The sequence below is a fragment of the Pyrus communis genome, chromosome 16, assembly GCF_963583255.1.
Source record: "Pyrus communis chromosome 16, drPyrComm1.1, whole genome shotgun sequence".
Taxonomy (NCBI): domain Eukaryota; kingdom Viridiplantae; phylum Streptophyta; class Magnoliopsida; order Rosales; family Rosaceae; genus Pyrus; species Pyrus communis.
The window spans coordinates 19,272,026-19,293,350 of NC_084818.1; the positions used below are offsets into that span (position 1 = coordinate 19,272,026).

At 39.4% G+C, this 21,325-nt stretch overlaps 2 protein-coding genes and 1 pseudogene across 2 annotated transcripts; 1 reads left to right on the forward strand and 2 right to left on the reverse strand.

The window, feature by feature from the left end:
- Positions 1-2,246: 2,246 nt before the first annotated feature.
- On the reverse strand, positions 2,247-3,449 carry LOC137719928 (citrate-binding protein-like). Its single transcript, XM_068458910.1, has 3 exons — positions 3,395-3,449; positions 2,785-2,993; positions 2,247-2,639 (listed from the first exon to the last, which is right to left on the reverse strand). The coding sequence occupies exons 1-3, from the start codon at positions 3,447-3,449 to the stop codon at positions 2,247-2,249; spliced, it is 657 nt and encodes a 218-aa protein (XP_068315011.1).
- A 122-nt stretch (positions 3,450-3,571) lies between these two features.
- On the forward strand, positions 3,572-4,234 carry LOC137719929 (uncharacterized). The gene has a single exon (XM_068458911.1). The coding sequence runs from the start codon at positions 3,572-3,574 to the stop codon at positions 4,232-4,234; it is 663 nt and encodes a 220-aa protein (XP_068315012.1).
- Positions 4,235-9,708: 5,474 nt separating this feature from the next.
- Positions 9,709-20,992, reverse strand: LOC137721438 (probable cinnamyl alcohol dehydrogenase 9; annotated as a pseudogene).
- Positions 20,993-21,325: the final 333 nt, after the last annotated feature.

Sequence of the window (21,325 nt, forward strand, 5' to 3'; positions counted from 1 at the left end):
AGAGGTCTACCAAGCAAACACTAGTCGCGACTTCTTTGAACCATGCTGAGATTCTTGCCTTGCATGAAGCCTTGACTGAATTCTTTTGGTTGAGAGCAGTCATGGAACATATTCGAAGCACTAGTGGTCTTTCTACATTCATTGACCTTCCTACGACGATATTTAAAGACAATGTAGCATGTATCGAGCAGCTAAAGAAAGGATACATCAAGGGACACAACACCAAGCACATTGCGCCGAAATTTTTTTACTTTCATCAACAACAACATCAAAACATTGAAGTCAAGCAAATCCATTCCCAATCTAACATGGCCTATCTCTTCACGAAATCATTGCCCAAGTCTACTTTTCAAAAGCTCGTCCAAGGAATCGGTATGCTTAAAATCTCTGTGTTAAATTGCTTGTAGTTCTCTTATTTAGAAGTTATGTCTAACTCAGGGGGAGTATCCCTTAGTATACTCACTTTATCTTAATGTACTATTTTTCCTACGATTATGAGCATTTTTCCCCGTCGGGTTTTTGCTACCTAACGAGGTTTTGATAAGGCACTCACCCTGCGATCATCATATTCTTTGAGGTTCATTACCTTCATCCCGTATGACATTTGTTTTAGACATTTTGCATACTTCTCGTTTTTCTCCTTAGTCTAAGGGTTTTGTACCTACCTTAGGTTTTACCATAGGGAGATTTTGTGAATTTTACTACCAATGTATACTTTATTTAATTTGATACTCACATTCGCCCGTTGTGCCGACGACTTCATCAACTGATCTACTTCATCTGCTAAAGACTTGATGCATGTTTTGTTTGAGTATTTAAGCACTCAAGGGGGTAGTGTTGCACTCATATTTAATATAGGAATGTGATTATGTATATCCTAATGTATTTGGGATATCTTTAGGGTTAGACATTATCCTATTAGAGTTATAATCTTATTAGGGTAAGGAATTAACCTTCCCTACTATTATAAATAAAGGCACAATGAGATGGAATACAACATACCTCACAATTAAATCTCTCTACTCTTTCCCTCCTTGCCGCCGGCCCTCTCTCCTTATTTCCTGTAGAATAGTATAGAAAAATAGGCCTACAACAAAAAAAAATTATTAAAATAAAGGGTACAAATATTTTTTTAATAGGTACCGTAAAATTTTCCACAAAAAATAAAGAATTGTAAGCGTCATATTCTTTCTTTTTTTTATGTCTTTTTTTTTTTTTTGGTCAATGGAATGGTGAGGTTAACGGGCTTCTAATTTGAATAATACTTAGCTACTTAAAGATGAGTAGGAACTCCTACTTAAAATTTCTCAAAATTGTTCGTTGTCAATTAATAGAATTTCGTGTTCATAATCAAAACCGTTCATATTATAAATCATCCCATAAAGATCTATTCTGCAAAATATCAATTAAAACTAAGGTCATTTAGTCATCGAACTGTTTAAAAAAAATAAACGGTATTGATCAAAACATTATGAACCGTCTATGTATTTGCTATAATAGGTTGACTAAACGACCTTAGTTTTAATTTATCTTTTACAAAGATGATCTTTACAGTGTGATTTATAGTATGAACGGTTATGATCATAAGCACAAAGCTCTGTGATTAAAACCCTAAGAGTTTTGAGTAGAAGTTCCTACTCATGTTTAAGTAATCAAGTATTGTTCTTCTACTTTAACAAGGTAATGATGATATATCAAATATATTATCAATTGATAACACCATTTGTATTTGGCTTATTCGTTCTAACAATTTCAGGTTCGTCATATGTTTACAAGCAAATTTTGTTTACTAGTCTACATCATTTTTAATTTTGTTTAAATAGTTTAGTGAATTCTTTTGTCTGCCCAATGTTGTTGTTCCAGCTTTCAACTTTCATTATTATGTTGTCGTTGACGCTTACAACAAACAAATATTAAAGGAACTATCTTTAAAAAAAAAATAAAAGAATCAGAAAATAAAATTTTTAGAAGAGATCGAATGACTCTGTTGTGAGAGTATTCTGAAATTGAATGGTTTTGATAATAAAATTATACAGTGAAGATGCATTATTGAAAAATGATGAGATATTTGCATTGCCTTATTGAAGATGATCCCATTTTTCCACTTGCAAATAACTCAACTTCAATTTATTTCTTTTATGCATGCATCAATCGTTTGAATATTTATTCATGCATACATGAGTGATGACGAGCACAGAAGCTTCAACATTACTTCACATTAATTTCTATACATCATAGGAAATGGTTCAATGCCCGCACTTCGTTAAAACTTTAATGTGTTTCCAACGAGACTCCATATAAGACGAGTCATTATGCTGGGCGTATACACCACATTTGAAGGCATGAGACGTCCCTCCGCGACCATCTGCCTCTAATTTGAGGCGTCCATCGATGTAGACCTTCACTTTCGCAGCATCGACATCGTGAATCACATTGAGCTTGAACCATTTATCGTAGATGTCGGGTACCAGAACCGTTTCCCTGTAGTATGTGAGTGAGCCATTATAAACCCTAAGCATTAGGGTTGTAGCATGAGGAGCAGTTGCTCCGAAAACTTGCATTATGCACACACCTGATGTCCCATAAGGAACATACCCATAAGCTTCAAATTCCCACACACCAGAAGAGTAACCGTATCCCTGTGAATGCAATCCATACGCAAGAATATAAACACATATATACAGAAATTTAGATTGTACATAATCGTTATATAACAAGCGATTTAGATTATATGTCGAGAGCATTAACAGGCTAGTCGATTGTGTTTTGGTATGTATGGCTTACTTGTATGGCGATCTCAGTACGAGGCAGGGTTTGGCTAGTAGTAGTGTGAGGTTTGTCCGTGGAGTAGACCCAACATTTATGAACTCCATTGATGAAGCTGTAGCGCTGATTTTCGGGAACATCGTAAGGCCTCTGAATGTGGTAGTATGATCGGTTCAAAGGGAGGGAAACAAACCCTTGTGTTGGAAAATGAGATCCCCAAACCAAGGCTTGGAAGAGTAGGATATGAAGAAAGCTTATCAAACAGAAGAAACCGGCTAGACACTGAATAGAATAATATGCCATTCTTTTGTGAGTACAAGACTCCCTCACTAAAATGTTGCATTCGCATGGAATGGTGTAGATATATGGATGTCATATTTATAGTGAGATGGTGTGTGTTGACTTGTATTAGGATTCCTGTAATTATGGGATTCCTACTATATTAAGTTTCCTAGTTTAGGATGTAATTATTCTTCCCTTATTCTTTCCCATATTTGTATAGGGTTGTATATATACCTTTTTTAAGATGAAATACAATTATCATTGAAAAGCATTATTTCTTCTTGGTATCAAGAGCCAGATTAGAAAGAAACACTGAACCCTAATTTTTTTTTTCTCTGCCGTATACCTGATCCATTGCAGCGAGCAACCCTAGGGTTGTTGCTGCCTATTCCCTGACCCATTGCAGCGAGCCCCAGATTGGTGGTTACTGCCCTGCTGCTTCGTCCCACGTGTTCTAGATCTCTTCCCTGCTGCTGTTTGTTTTTCTGCCGAGTCTTGTGTCAGTCAACACCGGAGCGGACAGATGGCTGAAGAAAAGGGGGCTGGGTCTCAGATTGTTTCAGTGGCTGCTCCAATTATGGTGCAGTCAGAGAATTCAAGCTTTAATATTGGTATGGTTTTGGATGAAAGGAACTATGATTTATGGGCTCCTCTCATTCAAATTCATATTGCTGGAAGGAAGAAGATGGGATATCTTCGTGGATCTATCAAGGCACCTAGCGAAGACGATCCTAAATATGATGATTGGTTTTCTGAAGATCAAAAAATTAAAAGTTGGCTTTTGTCTTCAATGAAGCCTGAAATTATGAAACGGTACATTCGGTTGTCTACATCGAAGGAGATTTGGGACTCCTTGAAGGCAGCCTACTTTGATGAGAATGACGAGGCTAGAATTTATTTGTTGAATCAGAAGGCATCCCGTCTTCGTCAGCATGGCCGGTCCTTAGCTACCTATTTTGGGGAGCTCACTGAGATATTCCAAGAATTGGATCACTTTAATAAAGTATCCATGGAGTGTGGGAATGACATCAAAGTGTTTCAGAAATCCACTGAGAGACAACGGGTCTATGTGTTTCTTGGTGGTCTCGATGATGTTTTTGATCAGGTGCGTGGAGAAGTGCTGCGGAAGGATCCCCCACTTGGCCTGCAGGCTTCTTATGCATATGTTCGTCGAGAAGCCGATTGAAAGGAAGCAATGAAGCCAGAGGTTGAAAAGGGGGAGCCCGCTGCCATGGCAGCAAGGGCCCGTGGCTCATCTCTTGGGTTAACCGCGAAGGGGTACAACACCCGCCTGGATCATCTCGGCCTAGCCGGACAAGCCGGGATCGTCCACAAGGTAAGTGCCCACACTGTGGCCTGACGGGACACTCCAAGAGTCGTTGTTTTGAGCTGATTGGATATCCCGAGAATTGGGATAAGACCCGTGATCCTCGGTGCAACCAATCTCGCGCCTCCATTGCCGAAACTAAGAATGATTCGGATCAGATAGCGGACAAGGTCTCTGCCATGATAGCTGCGGCAGGAAGTGATGGTAAGGCCCTAAGTACTTCTACTTCTGTTATGAATAATACATGGATAATTGATTCCGGAGCTACTGAACATATGACTTGTGATTCTAGACAGGTTCCATCACTAAACACATCCCCACACACCGAGGTCAATGTTGCTAATGGTAATGCCGTCCCTGTTATTGGGGAGGGCACTGTTTCCCTTTCCGATACCATGAAACTGGATACTGTTCTTGTGGTTCCCTCTCTAAATTATAATTTGTTGTCCGTTGCTCAAATAACCCTTGCCTTACATTGTTTGGTTATTTTTTGGCCCTATTTTTGTGTTTTTAAGGACATCCGGAAGCAGAAGACGATTGGTTATGGTATTAGAAGAGGGAAACTTTACTACTTGGAGTTGACCACCAGTAGTTCTAGCTTGCTGACTCAAGCTCTTTCCGTTGATGATCCTCGAGGAGTTACTAATAAAGTGTCAGACATCTGGATGTGGCACCGGCGCCTTGGGCATGCTTCCTTTGGTTATCTACAGAAGTTATTTCCTAGTTTATTTGTCAAGAATGATGTTTCTCAGTTTAAGTGTGATGTTTGTGAACTGGCTAAGAGCCATCGAACCTCTTTTCCCCCCAGTTTAAATAAAAGTACCGTTCCTTTTATGATTGTGCATTCTGATGTATGGGGACCGTCAAAAGTAGCTACTCTTGGTGGTGCTCATTGGTTTGTTACTTTTATTGATGATTGTACCCGAATGACTTGGGTTATACTGTTAAAGTCGAAGAGTGAAGTTAGTTTGGCCTTTCAACGGTTCCACAAAATGGTTGCTGTACAATACAACAGGCATATCCAGGTTCTTCGCAGTGACAATGGGGGAGAATATGTTAATATGGAACTTCATTCATTCTTAGAGTTGCATGGCATTGTTCATCAGACTACGTGCCCGTATACTCCTCAACAAAATGGAGTTGCAAAGAGGAAAAATCGACACTTGTTAGAAATGGTTCATGCCTCCCTCATTTCGGCCCATCTGCCCCTCCATTATTGGGGCGAGGCACTTACGTCCGCCGCTTACCTTATTAATCGTCTTCCATCTCGGACTCTCACCTTCCATACGCCATTTCAGGCCCTCACATCTCAGACTAGCAGCCCTCCGACTCCCAATCTTTCCCCACGGGTCATTGGGTGTGTTGCGTTTGTTCACCTCCATCCACCTCACCGGAAGACTAAACTGGAACCTAGAGCTCTTCGTTGTGTTTTTTTGGGGTATGCTACTACCCAGAAAGGGTATCGTTGTTATCATCCTTCGAGTAAAAAAATGTTCATTACTCAGGATGTGAGTTTTCACGAGGATGAGATGTTTTTTCGTTCCTCCACGTCCTCACTTCAGGGGGAGTACCGAGAGAGTGAAGTTCTGACTCGAGAAGGTGATGTTCTGACCTTTGATTATTTTCCCGTGACGAGAAATGAGCTGCGCGAAGAGCAGCCCTCGCAGTCTGCACAGTTGGAGCCCACGGCAATTGAAGGGCAGCAGCCCATGGTTGGTGATCAGCCCATGTTTGGTGAGCAGCCCACTGAACGACGGGAATTAATTCAGGAGGTGGACCAACTCACGGGTTCCACAGGTTCTGGGTTTGAGATTGAGCCCACGGGTCCCACAAGTTTTGGTCTTGAAAGTGAGCAGCAGCCCGTGTTTGGAAATGGGACCGAGCAGTGTTTTTCACAAGATTCTTCTTCAGGTGTCATATCAGGTCAAGGCACAAACTCGTCTTCTATTAATTCTCATAACCAATCGTCTCCTACACCGGATGCACCTCAACTTCGTCGCCTTCCAGAGCGTGTTAACCGAGGTATCCCCAAACCCACTAATGAGGCAGATCCTAAGTGTAAACACAAGTATTCCTTGAGTGAACTAAATTCAGATTCAAAGGTCAGATACCCATTAAACAACTATGTGTCTACCTGTCATCTGTCAAAATCAAATAAGTCATTTGTATATCAATTATCTACTGTATCTATTCCTAACAGTGTGCAGGAGGCTTTAGCAGATTCTCGCTGGAAAGATGCAATGAACGAGGAATTGAGGTCATTGAAGAAGAATGCTACCTGGGAAATAACTGACTTGCCAGCTGGAAAGAAATCTGTAAGATGTAAATGGGTTTATACAGTGAAATACAAAGCAGATGGAACGGTAGATCGCTTTAAAGCACGATTGGTGGCAAAGGGGTATACACAGAAATATGGCATCGACTACACTGATACGTTCGCACCAGTGGCAAAGATCAATACAGTTCGTGTTCTACTGTCCGTAGCAGCAAATCTGGGTTGGCCTCTGCAACAGTTCGATGTAAAAAATGCATTCCTCCATGGAGATCTAACTGAGGAGATTTACATGGACCTTCCACCAGGGTGCAATGATTCGGACATACGGAAACGGAAGGTATGTAGGCTCAAGAAATCTTTGTATGGGTTAAAGCAATCTCCAAGAGCTTGGTTTGGTAGGTTTACCAAGTCTATGAGGGCATTTGGGTATAGGCAAAGTAATTGGGATCACACGTTATTCCTGAAACGCCAGAACGGAAAGGTTACAGTTCTCATCGTATATGTGGATGATATGGTGGTTACTGGTAACGATCTGGTTGAGCAAGCAGCCTTGAAGAATTATTTGTCCACAGAATTTGAGATGAAAGATCTTGGTTCTTTGAAATATTTCCTTGGGATTGAAGTATCGAGATGCAAGTCCGGGATATTTCTATCACAAAGGAAGTATGTTCTTGACTTGTTGGAAGAAACCGGTATGACGGCGTGCAAGCCGGTGTCTACTCCTTTGGCCGAAGGAATGAAGTTGGGTATCGATCAGAACCAAGTACCGGTTGATAAAGGGAGGTATCAAAGGTTGGTAGGAAGATTAATGTACTTGGCCCACACTAGGCCGGATCTTGCTCATGCCTTAAGTGTTATTAGTCAATATATGCACAATCCAGGAGAACAACACATGAGTGCAGTTATGAGAATATTGAGTTACTTGAAAGGGAGCCCTGGTAAAGGAATTTTATTTCGAAAAAATGGGCATTTCAACATTGAGTGTTATACTGATGCTGATTGGGCAGGATCAACGGATGATAGGCGCTCAACGTCCGGGTATTTCACCTTCGTTGGGGGAAATCTAGTAACGTGGCAGAGCAAGAAGCAGAATGTTGTCTCAAGGTCAAGTGCAGAATCCGAATTTAGAGGCATGGCACTCGGTATTTGTGAACTATTGTGGCTTCGGTTTCTGTTACAAGATTTGGGGGTCAAACATGATCAGCCGATGAAGTTGTTTTGTGACAATAAAGCTGCTCGTGATATTGCTCATAATCCCGTGCAACATGAAAGGACTAAGCATGTATAGGTTGACCGGTTCTTTATTAAAGAGAAGCTGGATAGTAAAGTAATTGAAGTTCCTCCCATAGGAACGGACGACCAAGTCGCAGATATTCTCACGAAGGCGGTTTCTAGTGACAAGTTCTCCAGGTTTCTAGACAAGTTGGGCATGTGCAACATCTATGCACCAACTTGAGGGGGAGTGTTGACTTGTATTAGGATTCCTGTAATTATGGGATTCCTACTATATTAAGTTTCCTAGTTTAGGATGTAATTATTCTTCCCTTATTCTTTCCCATATTTGTATAGGGTTGTATATATACCTTTTTTAAGATGAAATACAATTATCATTGAAAAGCATTATTTCTTCTGTGTGAACTGATTCAATTGGAAGAGATGCTTTAAATGGCTCAACAAAATTGTGAAGGAACTCCTCAAAAAAATTCGTGGCTGATTCACATAACACCGTGTTATGATCAGAATCTTTTTATATTAAAAAATATTTTGTAAATATTAACCTGGAAAAACTCAATTAAAACTTGGTTGTCTAGTACTTTTAAATAGTTAAGGGGTTCATATTTCTTTTTCGGATTACAACCTTATGTTTTTATGTAGTTTGATATAAACAATCTTATATTTTATTAACTTTTCGCATTTATAATCTTTACAAAGTGATATATATTATGAACAATTCTGATCTTAAGCAAAATGTTTTATGAATCAATCACGAACTATTTTTGTGTAGGACTTCCTCCACAATTTTGTGGAACCAAGTGTACTGTTGAATTGAACTTTAAATGGTAGGTCCACTCAAGTGTCTCTCATTGGATTTGAGACAAGTAAAGTTCGCCATTAGAGTAGAACTCCCATTTTCATCTTCCATAAATATAAATTGGGATGTAAATATAGCTTTTACATTTGAAATTTGCATCTCTCCAAAGGAGATGCCCTAAGAGGTTTGTCCCGCCATTTGTAGAGATAAATAAATGGGATCTCAAAATTTAATCTTCCTTATTAATGTATAAGTTATAATCATATTACATATCTCGAAAATGTAAATGAGATATGAATGGTATTGATAGTCTTTGGAAGGGATAATGGAATTAGAACGTCCAATGCAAAACCCAATAAGTTTTGCTTTTTAGTTTCTTGATGTGGAACAATGGTCTCAACAGTGAACAAATATATATCTGTGGTACTTGTTATGGCAAATTAAATATATGTACTCTGATGAGAAAAATGAGCAATTATTCTATAAATCTGTGGCAGTAACAATCACTTATGACAATCATTTGAAAAGAAAACGAGAAAGGTGACTGTTAAATTGTTAACCAGTCTTAAGGATCTCCATAAACAGAAGCAAACAACAAGAGACCTTAGAAATCTGCAGGGTGTAATACTCTCTTTCCAAATATGTAACCAGTGTAGAAATAGCCCACGTGCAGTAATAAAATCTGTTGGATTAGTAGTTTAGATTAACATCAATAGTATAAAATTAACAGTCTCATAACATAACATGTCAGACTGTTTGACGATACCGACACTTTGTTTCATTAGAGATGTTAAAGTAACAAAAACTATAGGAGCTTTGGTTTGACCTAGAAAATAAGAAACAGAAAAAGAAAAACCAAGGCATATCAACAAAATCCAAGCAGTAAAGAGACAAGAAATATAATAGCAAAAGGAGCAGGTGAAGGTTTATTCATATGCTATCGTCAGATTCAGAAACATCAAACAGAAAATGGCGGAAGATCAATATAACTAGACCGGCACAACCACCAAGTGTCCAGGATATGTTACCTCCACCGAAAACTTCCATATCATTACCAAACATAGCTTATTTTTAATCACCAGCAACTCAAAATCATAGCCGTCTAGGCATCATAGACAGTCTACCAAGTCAGGGAGTTTGCCACATTGATCACAAACCGATACCTGACATCCGATTTGGCAAGTCGTTCCATTGCTGTATTAATGTAATCCATTCAAATCAGCTCGATGTCTGAGGTAATGTTGTGCTTGGCACAAAAGTCAAGCATCTCCTGCGTCTTTTTCACCCCTCCTACGTCACTTCCCCCTACAAGCTTCAGCCCTGAATGCCATGCCATGATTAATTAGAAAAATTACGAAATTGAGTATTAGTTCATGTTTCTAGAACGCTTGGTGTTCACTATACCTGGATGGGTGTAACAAGCACCAAAGTTCCAAACAAACCACCAGAGAGATAAACTTAAGCAGTTTGTTAATTACTATTTGTTTAGAATTCATGGATAAATCTTGAAGCAATTTAATGCGGAGCCGGAGCAAAAAATAATCAAGAGACGACATGTGGATTTTTGGGCAAAAATGACAAAATTACCCTTGAGGAGCACCGAAATTCTCATGCGCAAGTAGTGGACAATCATTCCACAATCAAGTCAAAAGTGCCCAAAATAGGTATTTATTCAAAATCTATTTCATCCATCTTCTCCACAAGGTAACCCCCAAAACATTCCTTTTAAATTATGTTAATTTGCTAATTAATAGATTTATTACCTAATTAATCTATTAATGGCTAATTAAACTACCAATTAACTACAAATTACACTCAAAAACACCACAAAGGCCCGGCCACCTTCTCCCCCCATGCCCTATATATACTACCTCATTTTCTCTAAAAACCTAGGTCTACACTCTTGCTAAATACTCAAAATTCTCCAAACACTTCGCCCCCCCCCCCCCCCCACCATTCATCGTGGGCGCATGAGACTCTTGGTCTTGACCTCGGGTGTTATTTGTTTTGTAAGTGCAATTTTGTCCAAGAACAAGGAGGAAGAAATTTGCATCCACAAATTGGTGCTTTCATTGAGAGTTGACTCCCACACTCGTAGAAGACTCTCGCATCCAAGGTTTTCTATTTTCGTCCATTTGTAGATTTTTCGTATGTTCTTATTATTAGAATTTTTTATTTGCAAAAATTCTTTGATAAAACATAAAAGAGAAGTACAATGGCTAGAAATTTAGAAAATTCAACAAATGAAAATTTCAACATTCAAGAGATAGGACCACAGCGATCCACGAGACTAAAGGTGACAATAGGTGGAGTGCCACCACCACAAGTTTCCACCACAGGAAACACCGCGGTGGCTACCATGGTAGCCACCCGCGATGAGGTCCACGGTGTCACCACCATGGCCCGAGCCGTGCCATCCAAGGCGGCTCACGACCTGAGCCATGTCACTCCATGCCCAATGCGTTGCCAAGCCGAGCCCAAGCCAAGCACCCACATGCATCATACGCCGAGCAGCCCACTCCCGTGGCCCAACCTGCTCCCGTCGAGCAGCCCACTTTCGTGGCCTAGCTTGCTCTCGCGGCCCAACCCCTTCCGTGGCCCAGCCTACTTCCGCAGCATTCCAAGCAGCCCAAATCGGCCTAACACTATCTCAACCATCCTGATCAACCATTGAGCTGGGGGCACTTTCACCACGTTTCTCCGCAAATTTGACATTTCCCAATTCAAATCTCGCTCCCGGAGTCTACCATACTTCCACTGCTCAAGGAGGCATATTCCTTCCAAGCCCTTCCAATCCAAATGGCGAACAGCACTTGTCTCGACAAGTCATAGAGTTGACTAGAGCCATTGCACAACAGACAACCTTGGTGAATCAACTCTTGCAACGAACCGAGATCCAACATGCCCCGAACGAGGTGTCCCGAAGAAGGACAAGGGCAGACGAGCCTCTCCACCAACGTCCCGGCAAGCAGCCATTTGACCAATCATGAACCGAGCGTTCTAACGGAGTACACTCCCGACTGGACCCGTGAGATAGCGTATACTCCCATCTTAACAAGTGGAGAAGTGTGTACTTTCAGTTGAGCCCACGGGCAAACATACATTCACGGTTGGGGCCATACTCCAATAATCAACATAAGCAACCTTCCAGGCGAAGTGTTCATTCGCAGCAAAGCCCGCAAGGAGCATCCTCCATCACATCGGAGTAGGCAGCACAGCGGACGGAGAGAAGCAGTCACTCAATCCATCTCAAGTTCAACCAGCAGTCTGCGAGTTACCCGCTCGCCTGCTAAACATACCACACCCACCGCAGCAGCAGCATAGACGAGCCGAACACATGGAAGAGCAACCTAGACTAGCAGGTCACGACGGGGGGTAGTCGAGAGCTCTGCCACCCCTAACAAAGGCAAATTCAGGAAGAAGTAGAAAGGTTCTTGACCGAGCGATTATGCAATTTCCCACACAACAAAGCTATTGACAAGGCGCTCTGATGAGACATGACCAACATAAACGAGTCATCTTTCAATGACAAGATCTAGCAGGTAGGACTACCTCATATAGATTGCTGGATATAAAGACTACTTTTGTTCCGACAAATGTAACAGCTCAGCCTAATGGCACGCTGGGGGTATATGATAGAAGCATATTTATGCAACTTAATTAGCTTGTTTCCTTGCATTTACTTAATTAGTTCTTAGTTATTTTAGTATTTTAAGCTATTTTCATGTGTTTGTAGGTCAATAGGCCTTATGAAGCAATAAGGTGCATTTTGGAGCCTTTTGGAGCAAAATTGGGCTTGGAATGGATAGCATATGCTTGGAGCAAAAGGAATGGACGAAATTGAAGACTTGAAGATGTTAAGATTCCTAATCAAAGAAGGATTCCTACTCAAATGAGGATTCTTACTTGAATTAGGAAAGTTAAGCCAAGGTTTTCTATTTTGGTTTGACCTTTCCTAATCCTAAATGTCCCTAAGTTCCAGCAACATTGAAGGTCTCCTATGCATTCTAGGACACAAACCAAAGGTTCCTTGCACCATTCTAGCCCTTGCGGCACCACCTTTCCCTTTCTCCTTCCATTCTCCTTCCTTGCCGCACAAAGGAGACCTTCCCTTTCCTATTTTCTGCACCAAATCACATTCCCTTTTTAATTTAAGACCTTTCCTCTTTCCCTTTGCCTTTGCCGCACCCTATATTCCCTTTCCTTTTAATTTCTAACTTTGACTTAGTCTTTTTCCTAGTGGTTTTAGAATAAAAATCCTTTGACATTAATAAAACTTTATTTCCTTTTCTCATTTAATTTCTGATGCACCTTTACCTTATTTCCCTAGGGGTTTTAGATACTTGGCTATTTTAATAAACCTTGGCCGCACCCTTTGGAGATCCATCACGCCATACACCATCTTTACACACCCCTAATTCATCCCACTACTCTGCCAGACCCTACATTCATTCTCCACCGTTCCCATACATTCATACCTTCAACCACACATCCATACACCATCCCTTTACTTTGCCACACCCCCTTACCAACCCAAATCCATTCCTAACCCAGAAACACATCCAAAATCATCCCTTAACCTCTGTGCCGCAACAAAGAGAAGAAGATAAAGGAGCTTGAACGTGCAGGGCATTCAAGTTGATTCGCTGGGCGTTTTAGGTGTAATCAATCTTTTGTTTTCAATGTTTAAATTCAATTTTGTTTGTTTTGTTATGAACATGAGAGGCTAAACTTGTTTTAGCTAGGGGAGACTTTGAAGCCATGATTTTATATGCAATATGAATTGATTAAATCCAGTTATGAATTTGTAAATTGTGAATGCAATTTGCTTAATTGTTTTATTCAGAACTTATTCTTGTATGTCGATTAAGGTTGCACACTTAGTTTGCATGCATGAATTTGATGCTAGAATATAAGGGAATTTCACATAATCGTTAGGAACTTATATTCACAAGTAGTGAAGGTTGCTAGTCATGATCGCGTTAAGTTAAATTCCTGGCATGAGTATCATGATGTCATAGTTACGAATGTTTTGTCAATGCTTATGATTTTCACAGAACGTAATGATCTTTGATTGTATCTCTATTATGATTTCATGTAGGGAACTTTTGAAGAATGCTTTGGGTTGTCGAATGATGTCATCCAATCCAATAACTAAAGGAAAATCTGAGGGTTAATTAGTGATTGACACGGTTAATCTGGGGCATTGTCATTCATAATTCAACAAAAGAGTAAGTGGAAATCGATTCATGTTCATATAAGTTATGTGTGGATAAGGAACCTCTAGCTAAGCCCACAAACCATCCAGAAATCCAAATTCGTACCAAACTTTGTCTAGTTTAGTTTCTGTCTTGTTTTAGTTCAAATTCATCAAAACCAAAACCCCCTTTTGTTTTAAGTATCAATTAGGTTAGAATATGTGTTATTTTGTGTTTTTGAGTGTCTTGAGTCATAATTAAATCAATTTTCGTTCAAAGTCATTCCTAGTGTCTAGTTTGAGTCAATTTGATTGTTTGAAGCTGTTTTGAGTCTTTTAAGGTTGTTGAGTCATATAACCTTAGTTAGAGTTTTAAAGTCTAGTTTTTATGTTTTTAGGTCAGTTTAGTTTAGATTAGCAATCCCTCCTAATCCCTGGTTTAGAACGATCCCTACTTATACACATACTACAATTGTCAAAAAAGGGTTTTAATTTGTGTGCTTGTTTTACGTCGCATCAGTATACGAGTACCAAAAGGACACAGCAGCCCAACTACCAAGAATCGGGGGTAGGCCTTGTTCTAAACACTCCAGACAATTCCTCCTACTGTGCACAACCTGGCCCAAGCCAACCCCAGCTCTGCTTTCACAGTTATGCCTATCTACTCCACGGCTTCTGGCAACCATTGATCTATCACCATGGCTCACAACTGTGCCAATCTTGCACCACGGCTCTCAGCCATGTCGATCTTGCCCTGTGGCACGTGCCAACCAAGCCTTAAAAGGGCACATGACGAAACACTTAATGATGGCACAATAACTCTGGAAGCAACTCACTCCGCTTACACCCTTACGCGGGGTCCATAAGGTGTTCAAAGTCTGAAGCAGATCACAAAACATGACCTCGCAGGCTAAGGATTATTTCGATTGTCCCAGTAGTCCAGCTTTCCTCAACTACACTCACGACAACGACTTCCATGCTCTCCAATGTGAAAGGGTAAACTAATTGTTCTCCAATGCGATAGGGTAAACCAATGCCCGGACACCCATCTGGGTAAGCTCTCCAGTGTGAGATGATAAAATAATTGCTCTCCAGTGCGAGAGACCAATTCTCTGACACCCATATGGGTTTGCTCTCCAATGCGAGAGGATAAACTAATCGTTCTCCAGTGCAAGAGGGTAAACCAATTTCCCGACACCCATATGGGTATGTTCTCCAATGCGAGAGGATAAACTAATTGCTCTCCAGTGCGAGAGGGTAAACCAATTCCCCAACACCCATATGGGTTTGCTCTCCAATGCAAGAGGATAAACTAATTACTCTCTAGTGCGAGAGGGTAAACCAATTCCTCGACACCAATATGGGTTTGCTTTCTAGTGCGAAAGGATAAACTAATTGTTTTCCAATGCGAGAGGATAAACTAATTGCTCTCCAGTGCGAGAGGGTAAATTAATTCCCCGACACCCATCTGAGTAAGCTTTCCAGTGCGAAAAGGCAACATAGCTCAAAAGATCGAATACTTGAAGATCAACTCAACAACAAATGGTCAAGGGTTAGCAGCCACTTTTGCACTTAATAGTTCATTCATTTGACACTTCATCTTCAGCAGCTCCGATCTTGGCAACTCCATCCTTGACTACTCCATTTACGGCAACTGAGAAATCAAACTTAAGCAGTTTCCTCATTTTTGGCAATCAACCCAGACGCCCACGCCACTTCCTCGGCCCATGCCGAGCCAATCCTTGGCTTCAATCAAGCCGAGCAACACAAGTAATGGCCCTTGCCACACCAAGCCGACTCCTAGCCCTCTGCCAGCTGACGTACTGCACCACCCCGACGACTGCCCCGTGGCAGCACCTCCCAAGAAGACAAGGAGAATTAAGTTTTTCTTACATCCGTGTAGCGCGAAGAAGACAAAGAAATCAACGGAAAACAGTTCTTTGTATGGGCAAGCAAAGAAGAGTGCTAGGGGAAGGGGAACAAAATCCTTTAGCTTTCTCTCTTTCTTGTAGTGATAAATAATTGCCTTCCAAAGTTGATTTAATCCCCTACTTAAGGTAGGCTTAAATAGGCTTTGGAGGCGATTTATTTCCCTTTCCTAGAAGAATCTAATTCCTAGTCCAAGAGAGAATCTGCATCAAAGTTGGAGATCTCTACACTTGCTGCCCTTTTCTACGAGCAACCTTGCAGGTGTGAGGGCATTTGTGGAGCCAAAAATAATCAAGAGATGACACGTGGATTTTTGGGTGGAAAGGACAAAATTACCCTTAAGGAGCACCGAAATTCCCATACGCGAGTACTAGACAATCATCCCACAATCAAGTCAAAAGTGCCCAAAATAGGTATTTATTCAAAACCTATTTCATCCATCTTCTCCACAAGGTAACCCCAAAAACATGCCTTTTAAATTATGTTAATTAGCTAATTAATAGATTTATTACCTAATTAATCTATTAATGGCTAATCAAAAACACCACAAAGGGCCAACCACCTTCTCCCCCCATGCCCTATATATACTACCCCATTTTCTCTAAAAACCTAGGTCTACACTCTTGCTAAATACTCAAAATTCTCCAAACACATTTTCACTCGAAATTCTAACTTTGGCATTGGAAGGTTCTTCAGCCAAAGCACCCCCCCCCCCCACCCCCACAACAAAATTCATCGTGGGCGTGTAAGGCACTTGGCCTTGACCTAAGGTGTTATTTGTTTTGTAGGTGCAATTTTGTCCAAAAGTAATGGGGGAAGAAATTTGCATTTAACATTTTATCTTTCTCCAGAAATAAGCCTGGAAAGCAAGTTAAATTTGCACATCTATATCCTTTCCTATTCAAAACAACAATAAAGCCTCATCCCACTAAGTGGTATATCCTTTCCTAATACAAAAAAAAAAATGCAAATTCTATCAGAAGATAAGTTATCAGAGAAACAGTCAAGTTGTTGTAAAACCATACCCAAAACTAAAGGGAAGATAGGCAACTCCAGGGGCTTGTCGGGCAAACCCACGGTGACCAGCTTCCCGTTCAGCTTCAGTAGACCGATTAATGGAGCCAGGGCATGAACTGCAGACACTGTGTCAACGATATAATCCATGCTACCCATTGCTTCCTGAGTAGTAAAGCAAAAATTTAGTACAAGTAATTAGGAAATGGACTAAACCCTTTCTAGTATTCTGAGAAGAGGAACCATAAGAACATTGTGGCATCCATCTGCAGAACACGCAGCACAATCAATTCTTTCTTTTCCTTATAGATTGGTTTTTGAAATTCAAGAGAACAGTGCCCTTAGATTGTCGTATCAAAGAGCTTTGTTTCGTTCTCACATTCGCAGTAATCTTTGTTGTGATATAAATATTCACAGTTGTTCTCTGCATGACGTCCGTCCTTTAACTAAAGGTGAACGTCTATACACAAACACACACACACACATATGTACACATCCAAATACACTGAAATACACACATTACATATATTTTCAATTTTTTATTGTTTATCATTACCTTCAATTTGGCAGGGTCACTTAGTACACATCCAAATACACTGAAGTACACCCAAATGCTTTCCGGTCTCGGTCATTCCATAATATTTCATTGGACTGTACACAGTGATCCCAGCACATAAAAGTGGTGCACCCGCATCAGGGGGTACGTTATCAGGAAAGCGGAGCACATAGGGATGGTGAACAACAATCATATCAGAATAACCACCATAAGTTTTTGTTCGGTCATGATAGTGTGATTTATAGGTTAATATTACTTGAGGGCAGTAATTCTCCAAGCCCTCTTGGCAAGTATCACATTTCATGCAGGAACCCACTATGACCCCAACTCCTACACGATCACCTACTTTGAATTTCTCCACATTGTTCCCAGTATTGGTCACAACACCAACAATTTCATGCCTGCAAAATCAACTGAAAATCTCAACCGCATAAAGGAAAGTGTTTTTTCTTTTTTAAGAATAATAGAAACGATTTGCTGAAAAAAGCATAGAATCCACAAGCAATTCCGACGCGTCAATGCAACTTTTAAGATGATATTTGGTCAGAAAACACAACCATTTTGAGATGAAAAATATTAATTTAACGGTAATATGCATGCTAAGCTGATATTCTGCAAGAGTGGCAATCACCTATTATCATTTCATATATACTGCCGTTCTCCAATCAATCCAATATAATGAAATTCATTTATCTAAGATTCTAAGTAGGTGAATTCTAAATGGTCAGGTGATGTAAAACATAACAGAACATGCGACGCTTCAATAAATTTTACCACAAAAAGTCTTCAAAGACCTACAGACAATGAAGCATCAACACGTACACAAAATGAGTGTAGCGGAGATGAAAATGCTTCATTGGATGTGTGGGCACACGAGAAAGGACACGATTAGGAACAAGGATATCCGAGGTAAATTAGGAGTAGTCGAAATTGAAGATAAGATGATAGAAAATCAGTTAAGGTGGTTTGGACACGTGAAACTAAGACCTACAGACACTCCGGTTAGAAGATGTGACTATAAGACTAAGGCTCAGGGTCAAAGGGGTAGAGAAAGACCTAAGAAGACCTAAAAAAAGACTCTAAAAAAAGACTTGGACTACTTGGATCTAACGGAAGTCATGACACAAAACCGAGCGCAATGGCGTTTTAGGATTCATATAGCCGACCCCACTTAGTGGGATAAGGTTTTGTTGTTGTTGTTGTTGTAAACAAAAAAATCAAAGCCATGAGATATACAACAACAATAACAAAGCCTTATCCTAGTAAGTGAGATCAATTGTATGAATTCTAGAATACCATTGCGCTCGGTTTTGCGATTAATGAAACCACATTGCCATCAGATATAATTGGAGAAATTTACAGGGTGATCTGAGTTAACTAAATACCCCGGCACAACAGGGAAGTTGGTGAAACCCCATTCGTTCTTGGCAGAATGTAAGTCTGAATGGCAAACCCCACAGAAGAGGACCTTAATTGTTACATCATCATCAGCATTTTCCCTACAATAGACATAAACATCATCACCTCAGTTGTTATCACTATTTGTGTCGGTATGTTTTGGTAAAACAATATTTATCACTTGGGGAGTGATACCCTTCATCAAGGCCCAGCTTCTATCTTTAATATTAACTACATTAAAAGATTCAGAGTTTTGCATTTTATTTTTAGAAACAACCATTTGTGGAAGACGCGGGGAAACCACATTGCCTAGAGCGAATGTTGTTCGCGTACACATCCGAGTTCAAATCTTTATACGTAGTTCAGATTAGCTTAAACTAGAAAATGAATATTGCTTGTATCAAAACAAAATAAAAAAAATCTTACCGGAGAGTAACATAAATGTAAGTTTAATTTGAAGGCAACAACAGAAAGAGTTTAATTTGTTAATTTTCTCACTTGTAAGTGTAAGAAATAAATTTGACTTAACAAACGAAGAAGATGAAGTCATAGTTGACTTCAGTAGTAAACTTCTCCTCTCTTGTAGAAAAATATGCTTGACTTACAATTGGTCTAAGTCCAATAAAGAGCATGTTTTGCTATGAGAGTAGTGGCCACTATTTATATAGACAAACAATCCATAAAGAAATGCTATTCTTACATGCTATGAGAGAGCAGTGACCACTATTTATATAGACAAACAATCCATAAAAATTGTTATTCTTACGTGCTATGAGAGCAGTACCATCATTTATCCCTAATAGAGATGGGAGCGACATGTGTTTGTGGACCTCACCTCTATTAGAAAGATAGTACAAATAGATTGTATGTGCTACACTTACTCAACAATCCATATGATTCTTCTATTATAATTCACATAGAAGACCAAAATAATTTCCTTATCAAATTATAAGTGGTAAAAGGTAGTTTACATAATAGTCCAATATCATGTAAATTCAAACAAAGTAATCACCTTTTCATAAAACTTTTATACACCAATTTGAATCAACCGGCAATAACAATGACCTTCATACTCATATTCTGACAATTAAGTTAAGAAAACACATGAGAAAATTTGAAATTATTTTCTCAATTACATGCAATATCTTCTAGTTGAAAACAAAAAAAAAAAACAATGAATTCAATGCAGCCATTTTTAATGACTCAAGGGCTTTTAATTGAGTATAGCATTTCCAAAAGCAAAGCAAAGAGGGTAATGCTAGGCTCCTCGTCACTTAATATTACGGTCTAATAGTATTTCTTTTCATTTGTAAGTGAGACGTCTTAGGTTCGATTCTCGCTAAAAGCGAATTTGAACCAAATTAGTGCTAGCTCATTGTAAGATTTAGCACACTCCTCTACCCTTAAAAAATAAAAAAAGTAAATTAAAAAAAAGAGGGTAATGTTAATGAGACAAAATTTTAAACTAAATTTTGTAAATGATGAGGTTGTTGATGATTGAATTATTACGTAAATGTTGATTAACTTGTTTATTTCTTATTGGTGACAAATCATTTGATTTACAAATTTAATTTTAAAGTTTGGTTTTCAAACATTTGCTTTTTGTCAAACAATAAATTTTGTTAAATTAATTACTAACGGGATGTAAACCCACGGTAAAGATGACCAAGCAAAGATAAGCACACCACACAAGCATTACACAAGCAAAGATAACCATACCACACAACTCATAACAAATAAACGATAAAATAAATATTAGAAAAAAAACGCTGCATGCCAGATGACATTGATATAGGAGCCACTCCTGGTCAAATCTCAAACCGCATAGAATATTATTAAGCTACAAAATAAAAATAAAAATATTAAATTATAAGCCAAACAAAGATCTCAAATTTTTAATATAGTCTTCTAACCAAGATCATTTTGCAGGATTGGTTTGGAACTTTGGATCAACCTTGTCCTTTTATATTAAAAAATGGTAATGTAATATTTATGAAAAAAAAAAAAAAAAAGAGAAGGTGAGAGATATACCTACATCTATGTATAATAAAAAAAAGTTAAAAAAACAAAGGGAAAATATACCTTCTGGAGAAACGAAATGGGGAAAGTATTCCAGAAGAGTCTCTGGCAGCCCACCCAAAAGCCTTCTGTGGGTTTTCTTCTTCTGGTGATTTTGCCATTTTCTTCTTTCTCTCATTCTCCCTTCTCTCTCTCTCTCTCTCCCCCCTTCTCTCTGGTCTCTGCCACTGACAAGTGTTAGAATATATAGGATAAAACAACCAAATAGGTAAGGCAGTTAGGAGTGTGGCTGTTAGAATAATTAGTTAGGATTGTTTGGGTTGGTTAAGGCAGTTAGCTATGTACTCATCTGTATAGTAATTGTACTCTTTGCAATCACAATTAATCAAGAAATATTAAAACAACAATTCCTTCTTTCTTTCTCTCTATCTCTCTCTCTCTAAACCTTATATGTTCTTCTTCTTCTTCCTCATCTGTGATATCTCTGTTTCACTTTCTGCATATTGCTTAACATGGTATCATCGTCTTGA

Coding starts and splice junctions, on each gene's coding strand:
- LOC137719928 (XM_068458910.1), bottom strand. CDS start 3,449: ATGGGTCAGGGAATAGGCAGCAACAACCCTAGGGTTGCTCGCTGCAAT. Junction 2,994..3,394: donor TGCTCGCTGCAATGGATCAG/GTATACGGCAGA, acceptor TACTCTTCCAAG/CCTTGGTTTGGGGATCTCAT. Junction 2,640..2,784: donor GTACTGAGATCGCCATACAA/GTAAGCCATACA, acceptor TTGCATTCACAG/GGATACGGTTACTCTTCTGG.
- LOC137719929 (XM_068458911.1), top strand. CDS start 3,572: ATGGCTGAAGAAAAGGGGGCTGGGTCTCAGATTGTTTCAGTGGCTGCT.